Source organism: Mchenga conophoros, linkage group LG6 (assembly GCF_057382185.1).
Source record: "Mchenga conophoros isolate Kocher_MC1m ecotype Shallow Benthic linkage group LG6, M_conophoros_male_GT1.1, whole genome shotgun sequence".
NCBI classification, from domain to species: Eukaryota; Metazoa; Chordata; class Actinopteri; order Cichliformes; family Cichlidae; genus Mchenga; species Mchenga conophoros.
In genome coordinates, this window is record NC_140531.1 from 5,637,744 (window position 1) to 5,657,518 (window position 19,775).

Below are 19,775 nucleotides of genomic sequence, written 5' to 3' on the forward strand. Positions count from 1 at the left end.
CTACACCACGCACTTCAGCCACTGCACAGAGACCCATGGGTCCCATGTGTGCGACTAATAAAGGTTTATCTTATTTTATCTCTTTTATCTTATGAGTGACGGTGATGAAACAGAGTACCAGGCTGTTGTTGACTCATTTGTCACGCAGTGCGAGCAGAATCATCTGCAGCTCAACGTGGCAAAGACCAAAGAACTGATTGTGGACTTTAGGAGGACCAGGAAATGTGTTACCCCTGTTTCGATCCAGGAGGTCCATGTAGACATTGGGGAGGACTATAAATACCTCGGAGTACACAATGATAATAAACTGAATTGGGTTAAAAACACTCCCCCCATCCCCGTAGGTCTGGTATTCTTCATGAGCTCCTGGTTCTCTCTAGCCTGGGGTTGTCTACAGCTAAGCAGCTTCTGGTTTTTCATTTTATTTTTTAATTTACTGGGAGTCACTTTCTGACCTTTCAGGTCATGCCGACGTCCCTCTCCATGCAGATATAATGACCTCAATATGGCCCAGTCTTATGCTGACCTGCCTCAATTCTCTGTTTTTTCTTTTCCAAACACACAATCATCTCCCACATTTTTGAGGCTCGTGTGGGTCATCAATCTTGTCCCATAAGGAATTTCCACCCGTTGATCTGTAGATAACCTATCATGTCTGCAGGCATTTCAGGGAAACTCACGCTCTGTAGTTGTTATTTCTTAGACTCACAGGCCTCCCTAATGGCTCGCTATTGCTCTGGACTCAGCATCCGATAAACTCTTGTGGGAATAAACCCCATTTCTTAGCTGGCGTCAGCCTTTATGTGGGTTTGGAGGATTTTGCTTTTATCTCTAAAGGTTTCACCCTCACGGCTATAGGAGAAGGGGACGCTGATGAAGTGCTTGTGGAAACTGTTTTACTATTTGCCAAAAATAAACGTATTGGCTAGGTATGGTGTTAAGAAAAGAAATGCAGAACAACACATGGTGATGGATTTTGTGAAAAAGATGGAAATAGCTGTGGTGAATATGTACTGTGAACATGATCGACTACAAACTCTCTCTACTTTTAAATCGTGTCTAAAACCCATCTGTTCAGAATTGCATACTCATCACTTTTAGTCTATTTTTCCTTGTTTAGCATTTATACTTACTTACATTATTTTTTTTTAATTTTTGTGTTTACTGTATGTTTTTATTTTGTTGTACTAATGTAAGGTGACCTTGAGGATCTTTAAAGGCCCCTATAAATAAAATGTATTATTATTATTATTATTATTATTTAAGAAGAGGGAGGATCATAGAGTGGCATATAAGAGTGTAGGTAAGTGTGCACAAGTGGACTTCACCTTACACAGATGGTGGGATCTTAAAGACATAGGAAGCTGCAAGGTGCCATCAGTGGAGAAGGTAAATTGTTTTCTTATATTGTGCAATGATGTTTGCATTACGTTTTCATATATGTTCAGGTAGGTAGGTTAATAGATGAAAAGTGGCACTTCCAGTTGATTTTAAACCAAAACTGTGAGCATGACCTGCTCTGAACCAGGCTTTGTACACAACAAAAGTTACCATGACACTGAAAATTCTGACTTAAAGCACAGCATAGCTTGCTAACTTTCTTTGCTTAATTTTGTTTTTTAGTCTAAAGCCAAAAAACAACAACCAAAACAGCAGCAACCAAAAAACAACTGTTATCTAACAAAGTCTCTCTCCCAAACCGTGAAATCCATGAGCAATTGTGTTAACATTAGGGATGTAAACAGACTCTGGGGCAAAATGTTGTCTTGAACTGATACGACAGGCTAAATGGTAAAGTTTTTAACACACACAAGCCTGAATCTAAAATCTGGGGCAAAACGAAGGAAGAAACTGAGATAGATGCGACTGTTTTTTTTTTTATCCATCTTGGATTTGCTCTTAAATTCAATTGCCAACCAATTCCCATGGCCACTCTAATGCTGATTCTGTCAGAGTTCTTTGTTAAAAGGGGGTTTTAATTCTCCTCTGTTACCAAGGGCTTGCTCAAAAGAGAATTATTGGAATTTTCTCTCTTATATTCTAAGGGCTTGTGAACTCGGATAATCACAGGTTATCTATCATTAAAGCAATTATAGGGCTGTTTCCAATTAGGTAATTAACAGAATAACTCATATTTTGTGTTATTACCAGTCTAAATTATTAGGGCCACCGAATAAAAACTGACATTAAGTCACATAGGAGTACTCAGTAAAGAGGATGATTGGCTATTAAGACAAGAGTAGGAGAAAAGGATAACGTACAGACAAACATAACAAAAAGTAAAAGGGCAAACAACGAAGTCAGAGAGAAGGAAAAGGAGAGGGCAAGAACAGAAAGGAAAGTTTGGAAGAGGAGTGGAGAAAAAATGGGAGCCAAAGAAAATGAAGAGAGAAGGAAGGGGGATGAAGGAGGCAAACGAGCTGTTGAGAAATAAGTAAACGAAGGAAAAGAGTACCACAGCCATACATAGTTTTGATCTTTTACTTTGAAGTTTTAAAAAAAGACTTTATTATTGTCTCAGTGTTAGTATTGTTTGTTAGGAAAAATTGCTGCATTCACATCATACTCTGAACACACACTGGCTCATATCACAATGCAATGCGAGACTCAATGGCAACTTTTGTATTTATGTTGTTCACAGTCAAAACAGTTCATGTATGTGAACAATGACTAAACAATGCTTTATTAATTATAAAGTAAATGTCACTTAATTTTTAGTTTTTCATTTCAGAACAAGCATCTTTTTAAATTTTAAACAAAAAGTTTGCTCGTTTATAAACAAAATGTTTGCTGGTCACTGGTGTCGTAAACTTTCTGTACATAAAGATAAATTGCTACACTATAGTGTTATCATAATATAGATATATTATGTTTTGTAGAAAAATAACTACTATAATAATAATGATATTTTTTTTATTTTTAATGTATTAATTCATTCAGTAACTACCACCTCTTTTAATTTACCATGTGTATCTGCCAATTTACCACCACTAGAGTGATCAGTTAGCCTAACGAATGACAACACTGCAACTATATTAAAAGTAGAAATGTATACTTATATCTGAAATGGTAAAAAAAAATTATATGGACAACCCAAGATCTGCACAAGTGTTTGTGAAACAAAACACTATGCATCTGGAAAATTTGCCTGCATATTCTCTATGTTAGGTAACATCTACAGTATGACACAAGGCACAAATTCAGTTGTACAATGATTTGCAGATGACTAGATCTGGGTGCAGAAAAGTACAAATGCAAGTAGTTGTGCATTAACTATTTAATATACTTACTACTTATTTCCCTTCACAAGTTTTTCTTTACATTGGTAAATACAGACAAAATGACTGCACAAGTTTAACTCCAACTCTACGTTATTTTTGCCGCTGAGGTTGCTTTGCACCAGTTTGATATGAATACAGCTGTAAATTGAATTTAAATGGATGTTTGAAAAGATGATTTAACACCAATTAGTTGAATGTCTATGACACAAACATTGTCTATGGCTGTAAGGTAAGGACACTTTTAGCCATCAATCATCACTCTCCTACCCGTGTTAGATCTTGACGCTCTCAATGCCGTAAACGTTGTAGCCTTCTTTATAGGTGGCGTAGTTTGGCTGGTGGCTGGGGGACAGCAGGTTGTAGTTGGGGGGATGTTGAGGAGAAGGCAGAGTGTGTGTGTAGTTTCCTGTGTGCTGGGGTGATGACAAGGTGTTGGCTGCCACCTTCATAACAAAAATAAAGTCATGGTTATTGCTGCAGTGATTTTTCTAAGAAAAATTAGTATAACTGTTATTATTGTTACTTTAAGTTACAAAGTGACAATAGTAGTTTGAGCTATAAGACCAATAATAATTGAAAAAGCAAAATATGGCAGAAGTCAAAAGAAAGAAAATAGTCTCCGTGTCCATCCATGCAAAGAATGTGGTAAAATAATAAAAAAAAAACATGACAGCCATTTAGAACTCTATCTCTCTCTCTCTCTCTCTCTCTCTCTCTCTCTCTCTCTCTCTGGACTGGTCTACTGGGTATGTTCCTGGTGGCCAATGCACTTTTGGGCCGGTGGGTCAATTGAAGGGCTGCTGCACACTAGCTGTACAACAGCTCATACATTCATACAACTTTCATTACTTACACTTCATCATACCTTCGATGTGCACGCACCTTGAAGAAGAGTTTAGTGTGGAAAAAGTAGTGAAAAGGTGGAGCTGTAAAGCTAAATAGAAAAAGAAACTAAAAGTAGATGCAGTAAAATATGTCCAGTTAACCAACACGTTAGCTGTCGGGCCTGCTGCTGCACCGTCAACAGCAGTACCAGCAACAACTAGTAACAAGCCCTGGTTCACAGGAGGCTGCTGTTGGTAGCACCAGCTGTGGAGAAGAGTAGGAGGTGGGACAGCAGTCTCAACAACTAAGTGAGGAAGAGATGGAGTAAGGTGAAATTAACATAATTAGGAAAGGAAAGATTCAAGGATATAGGTAAAATGAATGGCTACTTTGACCATAAACCACTCCTAATAGCTAAAGTGTGGCTTTTAATTGTAACATGTTGCACTGCAGTGCAACTAAGATGTCCTAACAAAAGTACAACTGTACCAATAACAATTAATATCTATAATCAACATAATATGTGTATACATGACATATTTATTTAATTTATTTTTGAGTGATCATGGTGGGCTTCCTGCCAGGGCCAAATTTTTGTCCCAGTCCAGCCCTGTCCACAGCCCAAGGGCCAGAGTTACTAACCTTTGCACCAGTGCAAAGTGTGTTTTGGTGTAAAAATTAAAAGTAAGTATTTAAAGTTTAAAAAAAAAAAAGTATTTACTAAGACAAAATTTTGTGTAAGAAGTGGGACCTGATATTTTTGTGACTCACCCTCTTGCATATGCATTTCTGTGAGTTCCTTTCTCACGGTGTGAAACATGGTGCCAACTACTAACTAATGTTTGCAACATGCAAAGTACTGCTAATTGCGGCAATATTTAACACTGAAAAAAAGCATGTTATTGTATTATCTTATGGGACTTATGGGAAACTTATTATTATTGCTTATAATATTTGTCTTTTGCTATTGCAGCAATTATTGCTGAGTGGTTAATAATTAATTTTCTGTTCTTTTTGAGTTACCTGGCTGCTGTTAGTTTTTCTGTATTATGTTTAGTTATTGTCCCCTCTGCTGTCTCTCATTTGGGCAGGTCAGTTTGTTGAGTTATGATATTTAGTTAAGTATTATTTTTTTGAGCAGAATTCTGTTTAGTTGACCTCTCTTATAGGCTCAATTAGTTCTTAAAATAGCTTATTCTGTGACTGTATATTTTTGAAATGGGGCTATAATAAAACTCATATTTTGAAGAATACACCTGTTCCTGTATGTTCTTGACTGCTTGGTCTCTAATACTCCACTTTAACGGCTCTCAGCCAACGACCCTGCGTCAGTGTGGAGGGGCCTGCAGGAAATCACCAGCTACAGACGCCCCCCACCCACTATTGAAGCAAACAAAGACCTGGCCAACGAGTTAAACACTTTCTATTGCAGGTTTGAGACGGACAGACTCCCACGCCCCACCCTCCCCTCCCCAGGGACATTGCTTCAGACATTGACCCCCAACACACCTTCCACCTCTCCGCCCTTCACCCTCCCCCTCCCCAATCCAGTCTCAACGACCACCCCCACCCTCCCCAATCCAGACCTAACGAACACCACCACCCTCCCCAATCAAGACTCAACGACCACCCCCATCCTCCCCAATCCAGACTCAACGACCACCACCACCCTCTCCAATCCAGACTCAACGACCTCCACCACACCTCTCACCCCCCTTTCCTCCTCCCTGAAACTCAGAATACACACTGAGGATGTGAGCCGACTATTCCAGAAACAGAAGCCCAGGAAAGCCCCCGGACCAGACGGCGTCTCACCCTCCTGCCTCAAAACCTGTGCTGAACAGCTGGCTCCCATCTTTACTCGCATCTTCAACAGATCCCTGGAGCTGTGTGAAGTTCCCTCCTGTTTCAAACGCTCCACCATCATCCCTGTTCCCAAGAAACCCACCATCACAGGACTGAATGACTACAGACCTGTCGCCTTGACGTCTGTGGTCATGAAATCCTTCGAACGACTGGTGTTAGCCCATCTGAAAGACATTACAGGCCACCAGCTGGACCCTCTGCAGTTTGCCTACCGGGCAAACAGGTCGGTGGATGATGCAGTGAACATGGGGCTGCATTACATCCTGCAACACCTTGACCGCCCGGGAACTTATGCCAGGGTCCTATTTGTGGACTTTAGTTCGGCTTTTAACACCATTGTGCCTGAACTTCTTTCCTCCAAACTCTCCCAGCTCAGCGTGTCACCAGCTACCTGTCAGTGGATCACCAGCTTCCTGACAGACAGAAAGCAACAAGTGAGGCTGGGGGAGATCACCTCTGAAACCCGGTCCCTCAGTATTGGTGCCCCTCAAGGATGTGTCCTCTCACCACTACTGTTCTCCCTCTACACTAACGACTGCACCTCCAAGAACTCGGCTGTCAAACTCCTAAAGTTTGCAGATGACACCACTGTCATTGGCCTCATTCAAGATGGTGATGAGTCTGCATACCGGCAGGAAGTTGAGCGGCTGGTACACTGGTGTAGTCAGCACAATCTGGAGCTGAACACTCTTAAAACTGTAGAGATGACAGTGGACTTCAGGAGACATCCCTCAACTCTGCTCCCCCTCACCATATCAGGCAGCCCTGTGTCGACTGTGAAGACCTTCAAGTTCCTGGGTACAACCATCTCCCAGGACCTGAAGTGGGAGACCAACATCAACTCCATCCTCAAAAAGACCCAGCAGAGGATGTACTTCCTGAGACAACTGGGGAAGTACAGTCTTCCACAGGAGCTGCTGATCCAGTTCTACACTGCGGTCATTGAGTCTGTCCTGTGCTCCTCCATCACAGTCTGGTATGGAGCAGCCACTAAACAGGACAGGAGCAGACTGCAGCAGACTGTACGGGCAGCAGAAAGGATCATCGGCACCCCCCTGCCCTCCATCCAGGATCTGTACCTCTCAAGAACCAGGAAACAGGCAGGGAAAATCATCACAGACCCCTCACACCCTGGACACAGACTTTTTGATCTGCTGCCCTCTGGCAGACGGTACAGAAGCCTGCAGACCAGGACCACCCGACACAGGAACAGTTTCTTTCCCCTCGCCATCTCCCTTCTTAACAGTTGACCTGTCACACTGCTCCCACTGCCAGACTGCAGCTGCACCTTATGTACATTTTGTAGTATTCATTCCACCTCATTCATTTCTGTATTTTATGTATATAAGTTTAGATTCGTTATTTATAGTTGGTTTACACAGCTTTGTGTATGTATGTGTAATGTGTATATATAGACACGTGTGTGTGTGTGTGTGTGTGTGTGAGATTTACATTGCTGTGCTTGAGAGCCACCATCTACCGGAACCAAATTCCCTGTATGTGTCTGCACATATACTTGGCCAATAAACACGATTCTGATTCTGATTCTGATTGTGTCAGTTTATTAGGAATGTCAGACAAAAATGTGATTAAAACATATAGATTACCAAGCACAGGAACCAATCTTCTTTCAGCTCTTCAGCTTTTGGCGTTGAGTTCATTTCAATGTACTATAGCTTCTGTGGCAGGGATTTTATTAGCTTTGTTCCAGGTGGTGACGTTACTAATGAAAAGAGTGTAGAGGTCCAGCGCATTCCCAACTAGCGAGGATGCCCTTCAGCAAGTAAAACAGGAGTTTCAAACTAACCAAATACATGTATTGTTAATCCCTGAAACTGACCATGTGTTCCATAATAGGAAGTACACATTCTCAATTATTGTGCAAGTATTTTGCTAATCTATAAACATTATAATAAGTGTGATATCCAGGGGTGTATCCAGGGTCTGTTTATGATGCCTCTGATTTCCAGGGGAGCAGACTTTTTCAAAAACTGTAGGACGGAGAGTATAGAGAAGATTGGCTTTTAGGAGTATCTTTTTTATTTTCCAATGATCAGGATTTCATTATGATGATCATCTTAGTTCAAGGTGTTCATGGAAATTACCCCTTACACTCATGGATTATGACACAGGTTCAAAGCCTGACCACATCACCAGAGCAGCGCTACAACCATGGCCACATCTGTACCCGAAGCACGTCAGTTACCGAAGCCTGTTTCCATTATAATGACTCTGTTTGTCAGACTAACACCGTAGGCCTACATTTAACGTACACATGTGTGGCAATTGTTTAAAGGGTCATTGTGCTGGCTGTTTTACCATTTGACACTCAAAAGTGTTCCCAATGCCATATTCCGAAATCAATTCATTAAAATAAACTAACATCCAAATGACATCCTGACAAACTTGACTTTACTTGTAGAACTGTGATTATGTACAAATGTAGGTATAATATGCTTACATTTGCATCATGTAAAGTGTATGGTATACATGACCTATATGTCTGGTTTCTCTCTGGTCTCCAGGACACTTCCTTATCAGTCCATCCAATCCTTGTCATCCATGATGAGTGAAGCTTAAACTCAGTGTTCCAGTTATATTTCCAAGTACGCCAAGTATTTTTGCTAAACCAGATACTGCTGCAGTCATGCTCTTATGTCTGGGTCACAATGCTTTTTCATTTCCTTACGTCCTATACACTTCCTGATATGAGCTGGAGTTGACTCACCAAGTTTGGCAAGCTCTCTTGTAATGCCAATGTCTGCTTTGTCAGGCTTTGAGTATTTTCACGGCAATATCAGTGGGGTGGGTGGGTTTGTTGATTTTAAATATTTACACCGTAGCTGCGTCCATTCAGTAGACCTGGTAAAAAGTCACCTCTGCTGAAATGTGCACAGCAGTTGAAATTTTCCCTATTCAAGTCTAAAGCCCAAGTTCAAGAGTCACATTGTGTTTTTTTGCCCTGTCTCCCTCCCCTTATTCTCAACAAGTTTCATTTCAAGTCAATACAATTTTATTTATATAGAGCCAAATCACAACAACAGTTGCCGCAAGGTACTTTGTCTTCTAATATAAAAAAATTAATGCAAGGAAAACAGAGAAAATCCCTACAATTATGTGTCCCCCTACGGGCAAACACTTTGGGGACAGTGGGAAAGAATAACTCCCTTTTAACAGGAAGAAACTTCCAGAAACCTGCAGAACCAGGCTCGGGGAGGGGGAGCCATTTGCCGTGATCGGTTGGGGCCAGGCCAGGAATAAAGTCTATTAGATAGATAAGATGGAAGCCACCTCATACGCTTAATACCTACAGCATGCTGTAATCTGTAATAAAATATGGTTAACAGGATCAAACATCGCACTGACTGAGATGAGTCAACAGTCAGAGCCCACAAGATCATTTCATTAATGCTTTGCTTTGCTGTGATAAGCTCTGAAACCTGACTGAAACTCTTTAAACCACTGCTCTGCAAATCAGTAAGCTGTTTTACAACTACTCCTTCAAGAAATTTAGAGATAAAAAGAAATTTGGTGTATTGTTATAGCTAAGACAGTTTGGTTAAGTGATGGTTTTTCAAGTAACAGTTTAACTACTGCCCCCCCTTAAAAGCCTGTGGTATGTAGCCCATTAATAGAGTCAGACAGATTGTAATAAGACTGAAGCATTAATTACTTCCATTCCATTCTTAGAGCTGTCTTATAGAAATGGGGTCTAATAGACACAGGTTTGTATGAAGTACTTAAGTTAGAGAAAAGAATCTAAATGGATATCAGCAGAGGTGTGGACTCGAGTCACATGACTTGGACTCGAGTCAGACTCGAGTCATTAATTTTATGACTTTAGACTTGACTTGAAAAAATGTTCTAAGACTTGTGACTTGACTTGGACTTTTACACCAATGACTTGGGACTTGAATTGGACTTGAACCGGTTTACTTGAAAAGACTTGATATTTTACCCCAAATATAAAATTTAACATGCATATTATATAGAGATTGAAAATGTGACGTCATTCACGGGTAGAACCGCAAAGGATTCTGGGAACTCGTGGCAAGCGGTACTAGCGCACGCAGGCTTTCAATTGAAATCAGTTATACAGCGATAAAAAGAAACACAAAAATGTCAAGAAGCCGTTGTATTATTAACTACAATAGCCGGTCGCATGACAGCCACGAGAAGCTGACGGGTAAAGAGATCGGTTGTTATCGGATTACGTCGTTGAAGAGAAATTGTTCGAGCCATGTTTCCGAAGTAACAAAGACGCGACGGGTGGCCTGGATTGCAGCCATTCAAAGATCAAATATAACGTCCCAGAACACTCCAGCTCACAGGTTAGTCTGCTCCAAGCATTTACACGAAGGTCAGTGTTTTTTAGTAGTTAATACGTCATTTTCATAACATAATTGGTGATATAGGTTACAAGTAAGTCTGGCGCTGAACAGAAATTGTCGCGCTATGCTCCTTTGTTTATTGTGCATAAATAGTGAATTGTCCTGACACAATATTGCGTTTCGCTTCTGTTATTATGGTACATTGACAAAAACATATACTTTTATTCACAGGATAAAACAGGTTTTTTGTATCACTAATTGCCCAGTGCGATTACAGCATACAATATTATTGTCACTGCTACATTTCTGTGATGGGTACCAGAAATTATTTCCACTACTAATTAATTACCGTTGAGCTCAAAGGTCCTATTAATAAACGGTTAACGAATGTGTATTTATGACGACAATTTGTGAGACTGGTAAACTTATGATACGTACGATGGTCTTTACTTTCTACACGGTGCATTTCAAGGTCCTGCACCCATCCGTCGGTAAACTGTACCTGGGCTTGTTGCAGTGACCGGAAGTTACTAAACTTCATGAGTGTATGCACTCACTCCAAGAACCGTATGATTATAAATATGCATATAAATATGCTACGATGAGATAGCTGACTTCATCTAACTAGCAAATGTTGTCCAGGCTACGTTGGTGATGCAGTTTTTTTAATGTGTATGATATTTTTGTCATGCGATTTTAAAGCTGGTCCTACAACCGCATCCAAGACTAACATGCAGCTTATCTCAGAACTGTCGGTGAAAATTATTCTTGGAGCTAGGTTTAATTGAGCTGCATTTTAAAGAGGTGCAATTTCACAATTTGTGTATATTTTCTAAGTTCACTATTTTGTCATGTGTTGAGAAAAACACAGATTTTAAAATTACATGGTCTAATATTTACATTTAGCATAACTGCAACATTATTTTTTCTTCTTTTTTTTTAAAGACTCGAAAGGACTTGAAATTCAAAGTTTCAGACTTGTGACTTGACTCGGACTTTTACACCAGTGACTTGAGACTCGACTCTGACTTGCCTGACATTACTTGAGACTTGACTTGAGACTTGAGGATAAAGACTTGAGACTTACTTGAGACTTGCAAAACAATGACTTGGTCCCACCTCTGGATATCAGTAGTAGTAGAAGTGACAGTGCATAATGTGTCTGTGAAGGTTCTCAGACATCCAGGTCATCGTAGTCTACGGAGCTTGGAAAAAAAACGTCTGGACTTTTTAAAGTTTCCTTGAAAACGTTTCACCTCTGATCTGAGAAGCTTCTTCAGTTCTAAGCACAATTGTTAGAGAGTCCCATTTCTGGTCGTCCCTAGTTGGAGTCTGGTCTTCTTTTTGTGCATCTTTGCTGACTTGATGAAAGACCAATTGGGATTACCACATGTTTTAAGAGCCTGGGCCATTTGACCTCAAATGGCCCAGGCTGGCCATGATAGGACTGGGCTAGGTTTCACACCTTGGCTCCTGTGACTCAGTAGAGGATCAATAGGGGGTCCATGACCCTTTTGGGGACACTCTCATAGGGACTCTCCACCAATTTTTCTTTAACCTGATAGCTCTTAGCACCTGTTATTGTGATTGTATTGTTCTGTGAGTCATGCTATTTTTCAATCTTTAAAACAAATAAAAAGATTTGAAATTTGAACACTTAAAACACTGGGAAGCCTTTTTTACTATTAATTTAAAATTCATTAATTTTTAGTACTAATTAGTATCAGATAGTGGAATCCACTGGTATACTGTTATCACTTTCACGATTCATTAACCGTAAGACCTTTCTGTTTGTGGAGGATTAATTCCATCATGTTTCACATCATGTTTTTAGTGAGAATCCTCAATAAACTTTATTTCAACATTGTTAATATATAATCTTATATTATTGTTTAAGATTGAAATTCAAATTCAGCTTGTACTTCTAAAGATCATATACCTTCATTTTTTTGGCTTCTGCACGACTCTTGTAGCAAAACTCGACCAGTGCCACCATCATGGCTAATCCCAGACCTCCAACCAGGATGTAGAAGACTCCTGCTACATTACTAAGAGAGAGTGCGCTGGTCTTCTCCTAGTATGCACACACACACACACACACACACACACACACACACACACACACACACACACACACACACACACACACACACACACACACACAAGGAAGAAAAATCATCAGAAACCCCAGAGAAAGTTCTAGCGGCATGCTCTTATATTAATAGCTAACTTTATTTACTGGGAAGGTCTACTCAAAAGTAGACTCAAACTGAACCTAAATCAGTCAAGCTAAATATATTATAAATGACCTAGATTAAAACTTTACATGTAGAACACTGTCTTCAACCTTAATCATTCTGTATCTCTGCATATAAGAAACATTTCAAGCCTTTTTTGTTTTATTTTCAATGATTATGGCCTCAAGTTAATGAAAATCAAAAAGTCAGGATCTCAGATTATTAGAATATTTCAAAGTGATTATTGCAACCTTGGTGTCAAAAAGGTCAGGAACTGGGACAAGCTTCACAATACTAAATAATGATAACAGAAATAAATTTTATCTGTCACCCCCTCCTTTGATTTTTTTACGTTACCATGTTGGAGAGGTTTGTATGCCCTAGTGATCCTGGAAGCTATGTTTCTAGGGCCGATGGCACCTCGTAGGATCCTGGGTGAGAGGCTAGACTAAGAGCAATTCAGAACAGTCTTATGATGATTGAAAAACCAAGGGCCCAAGTTACCTTTCTTGAGCTCCACAGTGGAGCGAGGGCAAGAGCCTGAGAACAAAGAGCCTGCAATGTATGGTATGTATGGTAATGGCTGGGGTGTTGGGAAAGTAGAGGCCCTGATGTTCTGAAATTTAGCTTTCAAATTTGGCTACAGGGACATGGAATCTGACCTCTTTAAAGGGGAAGGACCTTGAGCTTGTCCATGAAGTTGAGAGAGACATGAGGTTGAGTTGGACTCACCTAATCACGTAACTTGTACATCTTAGGTTCTAAAACCAGCTATATGTATTGAACACTTGGATGAAGAGAGGAGCTGAACCTGTAACTGTTTAGTATCTGGTAGTCAGTTGGATCACGTAGCGGGGGAAGAAGCCAGACACATCAGCTGCACAATAAAATACACTGAGTGAGCTGGCTACAACCCAGATCTGTGAGATCTTCAACTCCCACAGCAGCATTCCAAGGCAGGCTGGGTACAGTGTTTGAATGGACAGTATTATTCATCTAAGGCTAAAGCAGCTGTCGGGAACTATTGTCATAAGGTAATTGGTGGATGAGGGGAACAACTTGCACATCACTTGGGCCCTGCACCCAGAGAGACCACAACCAATCTGTTCACTCTGTGTTCCTCAAGGCTCTTGCCATTTTGGCCCAGAGTTGGTTGATATGCCTCTTTAACACTGTGAAGGTCTGGGGTGGTACCTCTGGATTGGCAAACTAGAGTGATGGTTCCTCTTTTTAAGAAAAGGGACTGGTAGTTGTGGTAAAACTTCAAGGGGTATCAACTTCTCAGCTTTCTGGTTGTGGAACATCAGAGCAGTTCTCCTCTTGTGGAAATTGCAGCAGACATGGGAATTTGCCCAATTAAACAGAATACATGCAGAAGTGTGGTCCATGGCTCAGCTGCAGGGGAGGGGTGGAGCAGTGAGCTCAAGGGGCAGTGACAGGGAGGTTGGTGGCACAGGTGTGTTTTATTTTAGTTATTGAGCTCTTTCTCTCTTCCTGTGTGATTTAGTGAAGCCGGAGCAGAGAGTGGAGAGGTGTGTCAGAGTGCAGCTGTAAAGCTGCGCCCATGGGTGCCGAGCCAGAATAACAACAAAGAAATTGTCAGCAGTGTGTGTCACAGCAATAAAAAGGGAAAATAAAAATAATAAACAGTGTGTCCACTTTTGGTCCATTTTCACACTGGTGCCAAAAACCCTGTTGCCATGTCGGACCCGCAAGCCATGCCACCTGTGCAGCCACTGCAGATTCCAGGCCTGCCGGATGACGGAGGAGGAGCAACCGTTTGCCTGGGCCTGGAACCTGCATGATGCGTCGGCGAGGTGGCTACAGCCCGGGAAGTCCAGAAGGGGAGGCCCACATGCTAGGGAAAGTTGTGCAGGAGCAGTCCATGGAAAAGGGCTGTCTGCAGACACATAGCGGTGGGTGCATTGCCACCAGTCCGCGAGTGTGGGGGTGGCTGTCCATTTTGCTGGCAGCCAGAGCGGAGGGGCCAGACAGCCAACAGGGACACAGGCCCCTGTGACAGTGCTGAGGCGATGGGTTCCAGCAACTGCTCCAGTGGAGGGCCCCCTACACTGCACCCCAGTAACCTCTTTCTCTCCATTCTGCCTTCCCAGGGCCCGGAAGGGGCTGGCGCTGCACCCTAGCCATGGAGGGCGGGACATTGTTTATTGTTAGAAGACAGGCTATATCGAGTGAGTCGTGACACTCGCACGGAGGAGACACACACCCAGTTGTTGGTACCACAAAGCCGCCGAGAAATGATTTTCCAGGCAGCTCACTATAACCCTAAGACAGGGCATATGGGATTTGACAAGACTCTGGAGCAAATTATGACCCAATTTTATGGGCCAGGTATCCGAGAGGATGTGCACCGCTGGTGCGCATCTTGTCCGGAATACCAACTCATTAACCAGCCAGCCATACCAAAAGTGACTTTGCGAACCCCTACCATTGTTGGAGGTCCCATTTGAAAGTATTGGCATGGACCTCATCGGGCCATTTCACCGGAGTGCAAGTGGCTATCACATTGTATTGGTTCTAGTTGATTATGCAATGCCAGAAACACCCAGAAACAGTGTCGTTGCAAACCATCACTGCAAAGAGTGTGGTGCAGGCACTGTTTCAGGTCATCTCCCGAGTCCGTATTCCGAAAGAAATACTGACTGACCAAGGCATGTGGTTCATGTCTTGCACACTGAAGAAACTGTACAAATCATGGGGCATTAAATCTATTCAGAAAAGCGTCTACCACCCTCAGACTGATGGGCTGGTGGAGTGGCTGAATAAGACTTTAAAGTCCATGATTCTGAAGTTCATACATGAGGATGAACACAATTGGGATCACTGGTTAGACCGTCTGCTATTTGCAGTGCGGGAGGTGCCCCAGGCCACCATGGGATTTTCTCCCTTTGAACTACTGTTTGCCAGGAAGCCGTGTGGGGTGCTCAACCTAATTAATGAAAGCTGGGAGGAAGGTCCAGCAACGTCAGCAGCATCTGTATAACAGAGTGGCCAGGCAATTTTCACCAGGGAGACAAAGTGCTTGTATTACTACCTTCTTCTAGCTCTAAACTACTCACCAAGTGGTAAGGGCCCTTTGTGGTCACACAGCGAATGGGGAACGTTGACTATGAGGTCTCGCGGTTGGACAGAGAGGGGGCCACACAGATTTGTCATCTCAACCTCCTTAAAGCATGGAGAGAGACTGAAACTGCGTCTCTGGTGAGCCGGGTCAAGGAGAGAGATAAGTTGGGGCAGGAAGTACCAAATTGCACCATTCCCACCTCCCTCCATTGCAACGACCATCTCATACAGGCCCAGAGAGCTGATGTTGCCACATTGCACCAGTGCTTTGCAGACATGTTCTCCCCCTGACCAGCTGTACGTCTCTCATCAAGCATCATTTTGAAACACAACCTGGCGTGACAGTGCATTCATGACCCTACAGGCTTCCTGAACATAAAAGACAAATTGTTCAGATGGAATTGGCTGAAATGCTAAAAATGGGAGTAATAGAAAAGCCAAACAGCACCTGTTGTAGCCTCATAGTTCTTGTAGTGAAGAAAGATGGGTCTATATGGTTCTGTGTTGACTATCAAAAGATGAATAAAGTGTCATGCTTTGATCCTTAACCCATCCCCTGGGTTGACGAGCCCCTGGACCAGTTGGGCACGGCCCGTTTTTTCATGACACTGAATTTAACCAAGGGCTACTCACAGTTTCTCTTATCTGCAGATAAGAGGCAAACTGGTTTTTGCCAGTTCGGTACACTTCTTTTTGGCTTGTTTGGGCCCCGGCCACATATCAGCACCTCATGGACTGGGTGCTGTGGCTGCACGCTGCAATGCTGCCGCCTACCTGGATGATGTTATCATCTACAGTGACACCTGGGCGGAGCATGTGCAGTGGGTGGCAGTGGTCCTGGAGTCCCTGAGGCAGGTGGGACTCACAGCCAACCCGAAGAAGTGTGCAGTTGGACAGAGGGAGGTACAGTATCTGGGGTACCACATGGGAGCCAGGCAGGTGCGTCCACAGGCGGAAAAGACAGCAGCTACTGCACCCTGCCTGCGCCCCAAGACAAAAAAAGAAGTGAGACGGTTCCTGGGGCTGACAGGTTACTATCACTGGTTTGTGCCCGGGTTTTTTGACCTGACCAGCCTCTTGACTAATCTCACCCGAAAGGGTGCTCAAGATCTGGTCCAGTGGACACGGCTGTGCTAGGCGTTTGTGCAGGTGAAAAAATATCTCTGTGGGGAGCCACTGCTCCACACTCCAAACTTTTCTATCCCTTTTCTTCTGCAGACTGATGCCTCAAACAGAGCGCTGGGGGCCGTTTTGTCCCAGCAGGCAAGGAGGGTCGACCGGCCCGTACCCTACATCAGCTGGAAGGAAAAGGAGTGCCTGATGGTTCAGCCGGATGGCTCCCCAGCCTCAGTTGGGCGGTGGTGGTGTGTGGCGGAGGTGTGGTCCATGGCTCAGCTGCAGGAGAGGGGTGGCACAGGTGTGTGGTGTTTTAGTCAATGAGCTCTCTTTTCCAGCTGGAAAGCTGCACGCATAGGTGCTGAGCCGGGAAAAACGACAAAGAAACTGTGTGTGTCACGGCAATAAAAAGGGAAAATAAAATGGCCTGTATTTGTATAGCGCTTTACTAGTCCCTAAGGACCCCAAAGCGCTTCACACATTCAGTCATCCACCCATTCACACACACATTCACACACTGGTGATGGCAAGCTACATTGTAGCCACAGCAACCCTGGGGTGCACTGACAGAGGCGAGGCTGCCACCGGGCCCTCTGACCACCACCAGTAGGCAACGGGTGAAGTGTCTTGCCCAAGGACACAACAATGTGTTTTGTGGACTTGAAAAGGCATTTGACAGTGTCCATCGGGATGTACCTCCAAGTCTGATGTCATGATTTTCATCTGGAAATAGATGGACTGCCCACTATGGGTTAGGAATGAGTTGCTGCGTGGAGGAGTATTTTGATGTCTTGCAAGTGAGGGAAGGGTGGAGTAGGAGATTAACAACAAACTGGTAGCGCCTCAGTGACAGATCTTTTCCTTGATACCTATAAATTTTGTTTCAAAGATAGTTCCTTCCTCAATGGGCAGAAAAGGTCTGTTAATACACTTTTTGGTTAGCATTATACATGTGAATATTGTTGAACTGTCTCTGTTCTTGACATTACCTAAAGCTGCAAGTAATCCATACTAACTACTGTGGAGTCTTACCGTGTATATTGAATGTGTGAACAGACAGTGTGTTTGACTGACCCACAGACATAAAACTAACCTTATTTGTGGAGTCCTTGAAGCCACATTCTCCTTTATCGTACCACCACTTGTTTTTCATCTTGTCTAGGGTCCCTTGCTCATTCAGTTTCAATACGGCAAGGTTTACTGGCACTCTTCAATGGGAATAACATAAATAACATCATTATCAATGTTATCTTATGTTATTAATGAGGCAGCGGTTCTCAAACTCTGGTCTAGCCACCAAGACAGGTCCCTCATGTGCTACTAATTATTCATCATTAAAACTTTCATTGCAGTATTTGAAAAGATTACTTTCAATGTAAAGATCGTCTAATGGCTTTCTTTATTTTGTATGAGACACCTTTTAGCAAGTTCACTGTCTGTTGATTGTCAAATATTAAATACTAAAAGTATTTAGACATGACCATGAACAGGAAGTCTGTAAAGACTCTGTGGAATAATCTTGTTTAATTTGGCAAAGCTGCTTAAAGAAAATCTTGTGTTGTCAGGGCCTCTCTGCTTGGCCCTGGAGACAGAGAATGAGATGTGCTCAGCGAAAAGGCTTTCTGCTTTTTCAGTAGCAGTACTCCTCCAGGGCAGAGCCATTGATAAATAGAGTTTGGGCAGTTGCACAAACTCTTTATCGACAGCTCTTCTCCTGCACTGTTGCTACCATCTGGTGTGAGGTCACCTGACCCTGATCTGTAAGTCCTCATCTGCCTGCAAGTGTGCTCTGAACCTGACCTCAACCAAACAGGGGCAACATATCAGCAAAAGAAGCATTACAGACTACAATGCTACATGTTCTGGTTCCTTATTGCATCTGCTAAATCTAGTAGTTCTAGCGTATTTGTTTTTCTTTGTTCTTCAATTTCTGTAGGGGGTTACAGCTAGCTACTAGTGTTTGATGTCACATGTGGCATTGTAACTCTGTTTCTTCTTTACACTTTTTACATTTAATAACCCAGTGTCACCTGTGTGTTGTGTGCTGTAGTGTATGTGTGTGTGTGTGTATTAACCTTGCTCTCCCCTCCTCCGCTGCCGCATTCTCCCTTGTCATACCACCACTTGTTTTTCAGTTTGTCCAGCAGCCCCTGCTCGTTCAACTTTAACACCGCCAGGTTCACCGCATTTCTACATGAACACAGTGGCTGTTAGCAGTTCAACTCTTGCCAGTGTCTGTCCTCCTGCTGATATGCATGTTAATAGGATGTAAATAATAATAATTACTGTAAACACAATAGAGATAAAAGGAAATCGATTTTCTCATAACAGTTATCTTGAAGTAATATTTATATAATATGGTGTTTTGGTGGCTACACTCATCGAAATCAGAATGTTGTGTGGTATGTCAAATTTATATTTGTCGTTATAAAACAGAGATACACAGAGATGGATTTTTGGTTCTCATACAGTTGTCAAAAGTTTACATTCATCACTGAGATGAATGCCATAGTAATTTGGGACTTTTATATATGTATATATCAAACTAAAACAGTTTTAGATACAGTACCTGAATCTCAAATATCTATAAAGATTACTTGAAAAGATAACACTGAATGTGTGCAAGGTTATTTGTTGGCTTCAATATGTTTTTGTAGTGTGGGGCTTAAAATCTACATCACTGCACTGTTAGGATTTAAAAGTACCAGTCTCTTGAGCCCCACTTTTGATACAAGTTGAGTGAGCAGTGCTTTGTCTTCCTGCCAGGTCCTCTTAAATCACATCTATTGACTTCAGAGGGTTAAGATAGTGTTTGTATAGTTTTGAGTCCGCATGTAAACCTTTGACCATGTGGATTATAAAAAATAAATTTTTTTACTTGTGCATCCAATTCTTGTTTTTTTAAGTAATTGAAGATATATGCCGTACAATTATTCCACCCTAAAAAAACCCCCCAGTTGTTCTTGCTCTGTAATTAAAGTAAGTAGAGTGCCCCTGATATCTCAGTATATTAGGTGTTAGCAGTGTGTTACGGA

The 19,775-nt window shown here is 42.3% G+C and overlaps 1 protein-coding gene across 5 annotated transcripts in view; it reads right to left on the reverse strand.

The window, feature by feature from the left end:
* Positions 1 to 19,775, reverse strand: part of LOC146571952 (glutamate receptor 2-like) — a 115,534-nt gene that overhangs the window by 14,140 nt on the left and 81,619 nt on the right. The window contains exons 17-19 of one of the 5 annotated variants that reach the window (XM_085275966.1): positions 17,834 to 17,948; positions 12,243 to 12,377; positions 3,549 to 3,724 (exon numbers count right to left, since the gene is read on the reverse strand). In XM_085275966.1, coding sequence (XP_085132092.1) covers positions 3,554 to 3,724; positions 12,243 to 12,377; positions 17,834 to 17,948 — 421 coding nt within the window. In that variant the 3' untranslated portion in view covers positions 3,549 to 3,553. Of the gene's footprint in view, positions 1 to 3,548; positions 3,725 to 12,242; positions 12,378 to 17,833; positions 17,949 to 18,815; positions 18,931 to 19,775 lie in introns of those variants that run through there. The other 4 variants (XM_085275965.1, XR_014892628.1, XM_085275968.1 and 1 more) reach the window with 4 other exon arrangements.